The sequence below is a fragment of the Blennius ocellaris genome (genome assembly GCF_963422515.1).
Source record: "Blennius ocellaris genome assembly, contig: SCAFFOLD_173, whole genome shotgun sequence".
Classification (NCBI taxonomy): Eukaryota; Metazoa; Chordata; class Actinopteri; order Blenniiformes; family Blenniidae; genus Blennius; species Blennius ocellaris.
Window position 1 is genome coordinate 37,501 of NW_027661953.1, and position 7,500 is coordinate 45,000.

General features: G+C 53.3%; 1 protein-coding gene across 1 annotated transcript; it reads left to right on the plus strand.

The window, feature by feature from the left end:
* Positions 1-127: 127 nt before the first annotated feature.
* On the plus strand, positions 128-6,719 carry LOC308148532 (fibrinogen C domain-containing protein 1-like; the record flags this gene model as incomplete). Its single annotated transcript, XM_080521997.1, has 8 exons — positions 128-205; positions 1,362-1,477; positions 1,551-1,914; positions 4,242-4,371; positions 5,237-5,373; positions 5,992-6,088; positions 6,193-6,372; positions 6,457-6,719. The coding sequence occupies 8 exons, from the start codon at positions 128-130 to the stop codon at positions 6,717-6,719; spliced, it is 1,365 nt and encodes a 454-aa protein (XP_080378123.1).
* Positions 6,720-7,500: the final 781 nt, after the last annotated feature.

Here is a 7,500-nt window from a genome sequence, read left to right on the forward strand (position 1 = left end):
GGTTCTGGTGACCTTTGGCCTTGGGAGGACCTCCAGGGATCCTGGAGGTTCTCTGGGTCTGGTTCAGCAGGACGGAGGAGAACGTTCCTCTGAGTCTCTTCCTGAACGACGGACTTTGTGTTGCAGGATGACGCTGAACGACCGCTGGACCATCATGAACAACAGCAGCTCAGAGCTGGACGGCAAAACCCCGCCCCGCCGCCAGGTGAGCCGCCAGCTGCTAGCGGTGAGAGATCCGGCTAAGTGCTAGCTCTGATAGCTACTAGCTCTGATAGCTAGTAGCTCTGATTGCTACTAGCTCTGCTAGCTGCTCGCTCTGATAGCTACTAGCAGAGATGGCTGCTAGCTCTGATAGCTACTAGCTCTGCTAGCTGCTCGCTCTGAAAACTGCTCGCTGCTAGCTGTGATAGCTGCTAGCTGCTACCGGTGTGCAGTGCAGGTCAGGTAATCAGTGTTAATCTGGAGTTAATCTGTCAGACAGGAGTGTTAATCTGCAGCAGCTGCCGGACGCTTTGATCTCCTCAAAGCTGCAGATTAAACACAAAGGATTTAGTCTCGGACGTCTGATTCTGTGAAGCCGAAAACACAAAGTCGTCGTTCGACCAAACTCCGAGAGAAAACTCTGGAGAAAGGCACAAACTTTACCCCCTCGTTTCCATGGCAACCACTTCGAGTAAAAACACAAAGCCTTGGTTGTATCTTTGATCTGTTTGCTTTGAGCCACTGAGGACTACTTCTTCAAAACATGTCTCGACGACAGAAATTACCTGACTCCATCGTTACTCCTGGTCCTGGTACTAGCGCTGGCCCTGGTCCTGGTGCTGGTCCTGGCCCTGGTCCTGGTACTAGCGCTGGCCCTGGTCCTGGTGCTGGTCCTGGCCCTGGCCCTGGTCCTGGTGCTGGTCCTGGTGCTGGTCCTGGTGCTGGTCCTGGCCCTGGTCCTGGTACTAGCGCTGGCCCTGGTCCTGGTACTAGCGCTGGCCCTGGTCCTGGTCACCATGTTGGTTGTAACCAGTAGTTCTGCACATGCTCAGTAGAGCCAATCAAAACAATATTTCCTCCGTGTCGTCATGACTCCCAGTCCGTGTTCTACTGGACTTGGTGCTTTTATTTTGACAGTCACCATGATAACAATCAGACTTGGTGCTTTTATTTTGACAGTCACCATGGAAACAATCAGACCTGGTGGTTTGTCCATGTTCATTATGAAAACAACCAACAGCACCAACTAGTGGACGCAAAAATGAAAAACGTCATTGAGACAAGGCCTAAGAGGTGTGTGTGTGTGTGTGTGTGTGTGTGTGTGTGTGTGTGTGTGTGTGTGTGTGTGTGTGTGTGTGTGTGTGTGTGTTTCTTTGCAGAAATGTTGCCTCATCCTGTTTTGGACGGGCGTCACGTTGGCTATCGTCGCCGCCGTTGCCACGGTAACCGCGGCCGTCTGGTACCTGAAGGAGAACCCGCTGCCGTTCCCCAGCAGGTACCTGACCGACCACACCTGTCCACCGGCTCACCTGTTCCTGTGTGTAACTCTGCGGTTGTCATGGTAACAGCAACGGAGCCTCTTCGTCCCTGGTCTGGACCAACCCCAGGGAGTCCGGCGCCCTGGTGACGGTGTCCCGCGTGGCGGACGGCGAGCCGGTCAGCGTCTTCCTGGAGCCCAACTGCCCCAACCTGGGCGAGGCGGCGGCGGCGCGCTGGGAGGCGCTGGAGAGCTCGCTGCTCCGGGCGCTGGCCAATCACAACGGGGAGGAGTGGCAGGGGCGGGGCCTGGCCCACAAGGTGGCAGAGGAGCTGAAGGTGCTCGCTGGCCACGCCCACAACCTGAGGCTGGAAGCCGATTCGCTGAAGACGGGGCAAGGCGCCCTGGAGCGCCGGCTGGACGGCGTGCAGAGCGAGCAGAGCCGCGTCGTACAGGTGCGCCGCCGCCGGCGGAAACACTCTTTACATTCTCACGTCGCAAAAGTTTCACCTTCACACCGCAACGTTCTGAAACTGAGGTCTGTTTCCACGGCAACAGCAGAAACACTGGAACCACAACGACGGGCTCCCAACATTAACGGTACTTCCTCGTCTCCATGGAGACGGCGTGGGAGGGTTTTCAGAAAGTTGTGCTTTCCCTCCGTTTCCATGGTGACGACGTGTTTTTGAAAAGTGGCTCTGAGCACTGTTGTCATGGAAACAGACACAAAAATGTGACAGAACTTGAGCTTTTTCACTTGAAAACGTGTGAATGAGTCGTTCTACAGTCGGTGTGTCGCCTGTTACCTGTGCAGGTGTTGTTCTACAATCAGTGTGTCACCTGTTTCCTGTGCAGGTGTTGTTCTACAGTCAGTGTGTCACCTGTTTCCTGTGCAGGTGTTGTTCTACAATCAGTGTGTCACCTGTTACCTGTGCAGGTGTTGTCCTACAGTCAGTGTGTCGCCTGTTTCCTGTGCAGCTGTTGTTCTACAGTCGGTGTGTCGCCTGTTACCTGTGCAGCTGTTGTTCTACAGTCAGTGTGTCGCCTGTTACCTGTGCAGCTGTTGTTCTACAGTCGGTGTGTCGCCTGTTACCTGTGCAGCTGTTGTTCTACAGTCGGTGTGTCGCCTGTTACCTGTGCAGGTGTTGTTCTACAGTCAGTGTGCCGCCTGTTGCCTGTGCAGCTGTTGTTCTACAGTCAGTGTGTCGCCTGTTTCCTGTGCAGGTGTTGTTCTACAGTCAGTGGGTCACCTGTTACCTGTGCAGGTGTTGTCTTACAGTCAGTGTGTTGCCTGTTTCCTGTGCAGGTGTTGTTCTACAGTCAGTGTGTCGCCTGTTACCTGTGCAGCTGTTGTTCTACAGTCGGTGTGTCGCCTGTTACCTGTGCAGCTGTTGTTCTACAGTCGGTGTGTCGCCTGTTACCTGTGCAGGTGTTGTTCTACAGTCAGTGTGCCGCCTTTTGCCTGTGCAGGTGTTGTTCTACAGTCAGTGTGTCACCTGTTACCTGTGCAGGTGTTGTTCTACAGTCAGTGTGTTGCCTGTTACCTGTGCAGGTGTTGTTCTACAGTCAGTGTGTCGCCTGTTTCCTGTGCAGGTGTTGTTCTACAGTCAGTGTGTCACCTGTTACCTGTGCAGGTGTTGTTCTACAGTCAGTGTGTTGCCTGTTACCTGTGCAGGTGTTGTTCTACAGTCAGTGTGTCGCCTGTTACCTGTGCAGGGGTTGTCTTACAGTCAGTGTGTTGCCTGTTACCTGTGCAGGTGTTGTCTTACAGTCAGTGTGTCGCCTGTTACCTGTGCAGGTGTTGTCTTACAGTCAGTGTGTCACCTGTTTCCTGTGCAGGTGTTGTCCTACAGTCAGTGTGTTGCCTGTTACCTGTGCAGGTGTTGTCTTACAGTCAGTGTGTCGCCTGTTACCTGTGCAGGTGTTGTCCTACAGTCAGTGTGTTGCCTGTTACCTGTGCAGGTGTTGTCTTACAGTCAGTGTGTCGCCTGTTACCTGTGCAGGTGTTGTCTTACAGTCAGTGTGTCGCCTGTTTCCTGTGCAGGTGTTGTCTTACAGTCAGTGTGTCGCCTGTTTCCTGTGCAGGTGTTGTCTTACAGTCAGTGTGTCGCCTGTTTCCTGTGCAGGTGTTGTCTTACAGTCAGTGTGTCGCCTGTTACCTGTGCAGGTGTTGTCCTACAGTCAGTGTGTCGCCTGTTTCCTGTGCAGGTGTTGTCTTACAGTCAGTGTGTCGCCTGTTTCCTGTGCAGGTGTTGTCTTACAGTCAGTGTGTCGCCTGTTACCTGTGCAGGTGTTGTCCTACAGTCAGTGTGTTGCCTGTTACCTGTGCAGGTGTTGTCTTACAGTCAGTGTGTCGCCTGTTACCTGTGCAGGTGTTGTCTTACAGTCAGTGTGTCGCCTGTTACCTGTGCAGGTGTTGTCTTACAGTCAGTGTGTCGCCTGTTTCCTGTGCAGGTGTTGTCTTACAGTCAGTGTGTCGCCTGTTTCCTGTGCAGGTGTTGTCTTACAGTCAGTGTGTCGCCTGTTACCTGTGCAGGTGTTGTCCTACAGTCAGTGTGTCGCCTGTTTCCTGTGCAGGTGTTGTCTTACAGTCAGTGTGTCGCCTGTTTCCTGTGCAGGTGTTGTTCTACAGTCAGTGTGTCACCTGTTTCCTGTGCAGGTGTTGTCCTACAGTCAGTGTGTCGCCTGTTACCTGTGCAGGTGTTGTCTTACAGTCAGTGTGTCGCCTGTTTCCTGTGCAGGTGTTGTCTTACAGTCAGTGTGTCGCCTGTTTCCTGTGCAGGTGTTGTCCGACAACCACTCAGGTGTGCTGAAGCTGGCTGCAGGTTTCAGTGACTCCCTGCTGAGCCTCCAGAGGGAGACAGAGAGTCTGAGGAGGCTGAAGACTGAGCTGAGTGAAGGAACGCACACAGGTAACACACACACACACACACACACACACACACAGGTAACACACACACACACACACACACACACAGTAACACACACACAGGTAACACACACACACACACACACACACAGTAACACACACACACACAGGTAACACACACACACACACACACAGTAACACACACACAGTAACACACACAGTAACACACACAGGTAACACACACACACACACACACACACACACACAGTAACACACACAGTAACACACACACAGTAACACACACACAGTAACACACACAGTAACACACACAGGTAACACACACACACACACACAGTAACACACACACAGGTAACACACACACACACACACACACACAGTAACACACACACACACAGGTAACACACACACACACACACACAGTAACACACACACAGTAACACACACAGTAACACACACAGGTAACACACACACACACACACACACAGTAACACACACAGTAACACACACACAGTAACACACACACAGTAACACACACAGTAACACACACAGGTAACACACACACACACACACACAGTAACACACACACAGTAACACACACACACACAGTAACACACACAGGTAACACACACACACACACACACACACACAGTAACACACACAGTAACACACACACAGTAACACACACACAGTAACACACACAGTAACACACACAGGTAACACACACACACACACACACACACACACACACACACACACACACACACACACACACACACAGTAACACACACACAGGTAACACACACACACACACACACAGTAACACACACACAGTAACACACACACAGTAACACACACAGTAACACACAGATGTTGTGTTGTGTGTGCAGCTGTCAGACCGAGACACTGCGCCGACCTCTTGGCCTCCGGAGTTTCTCAGGACGGAGTTTATTCTGTGTTTCCGACTCACGACCCTGAAGGCTTCATGGTTTACTGTGACATGACCACCGGGGGAGGGGGCTGGACGGTACACACACTCACACACACACACACACACACACACTCACACACACACACATACACACACTAACACACACATACACACACTCTCACACACTCACACTCTCACACTCTCACACTCTCACACACACACACACACACACTCACACACACACACATACACACACTAACACACACATACACACACTCTCACACACTCACACTCTCACGCTCTCACACTCTCACATTCTCACACACACACACACACACACACTCACACGCACACACACACACTCTCACACACACACACATACACACACTAACACACACATACACACACTCTCACACACTCACACTCTCACACTCTCACACACACACACTCTCACACTCTCACACTCTCACACACTCACACACTCACACTCTCACACTCTCACACACTCACACACTCACACTCTCACACTCTCACACACACACACTCACACTCTCACATTCTCACACACACACACACACACACACACACACACACACACACACACACACACACACATACACACACTCTCACACACACACACACACACTCACACTCTCACACACACACACACACACACACACACACACACACACTGACGGTGGTCCGGCCCAGCAGGTGGTCCAGAGGAGGGTTGACGGGTCGGTGAACTTCTTCCGGGGTTGGGACGCCTACCGGGACGGCTTTGGGACGACGACCGGAGAACACTGGCTCGGTACGGATCCTGTTGAACCACCTGGCCTGGTCCTCACAGAGACCAGGTCCAGGTCCAGGTCCAGGTCTAAACAACCCCCCCCCCCCCCCCCCCCGGTGTCTCAGGTCTCCAGAGGATCTTCTCTCTGACCCGGACCGGAGGGGTGGAGCTCCGGATCGACATGGCCGACTTCGACAACGCCACGGCCTTCGCCCAGTACTCGGACTTCTCGGTGGGTCGGGACTCGGTGAACCCGGAGGAGGACGGGTTCCCGCTCAGCGTGGACGGGTTCTCCGGCACCGCAGGTACGGCGCAGCCAGAACACACCCCGGTTCCACGGTACCGCCCGGGTCCTGGTCCTGGTCCCAGCTGTTCTCTGTCTCCGGCAGGCGACTCCTTCCTCAAGCACTCCGGGATGCGCTTCACCACCAAGGACCGGGACCACGACCAGTCGGAGAACAACTGCGCGGCGTACTACCAGGGCGCCTGGTGGTACCGCAACTGCCACACCTCCAACCTCAACGGACAGTACCTGGCTGGAGGCCACGCCTCCTACGCCGACGGCGTGGAGTGGTCCAGCTGGACCGGCTGGCAGTACTCGCTCCGCTTCACCGAGATGAAGGTACGGCCAAGGACCACGCCCCGGTCCTGATCCAGGTCCAGGTCCAGAGCCCGGTCCCGATCCAGGTCCAGCCTCCGATCCTGATCCTGATCCAGGTCCAGGTCCCGATCCAGCTCCAGATCCTGGACCTGCATCAGTTGGTCCAGTATCAGTCCGGTACCAAAAACTGGTATCAGTCCGGATCGGTCCGGCACCAGACACTGGTATCGGTCTGATACCAGACACTGGTATCAGTCCGGATCGGTCCGGTACCAGATACTGGTATCGGTCCGGCACCTGACACTGGTATCAGTATCAGTCCGGTACCAGACACTGGTACCGGTCTGGATTGGTCCGGTACCAGACCCTGGTATCGGTCTGATACGAGACACTGGTATCAGTCCGGATTGGTCCGGTACCAGACACTGGTATCGGTCCGGCACCTGACACTGGTATCAGTATCAGTCCGGTACCAGACACTGGTACCGGTCTGGATTGGTCCGGTACCAGACACTGGTATCGGTCCGGTACCAGATACTGGTATCGGTCTGGATTGGTCCGGTACCAGACACCGGTACCGGTCTGGATTGGTCCGGTACCAGACACTGGTATCGGTCCGGAACCAGATACTGGTATCGGTATCGTTACTTTGAAGTCCTGCCGGAGATAAAAGCAGACATGTTTTATGAAATGTAAATTAAATGGCCGTTTCTTATCTGTGTTGTTTGTCACTGATTTGTTCTTATCAATAAACTGTCATTGATCCCTGATTGTTCTTATCAATAAACTGTCATTGATCCCTGATTGTTCTTGTCAATAAACCGTCATTGAT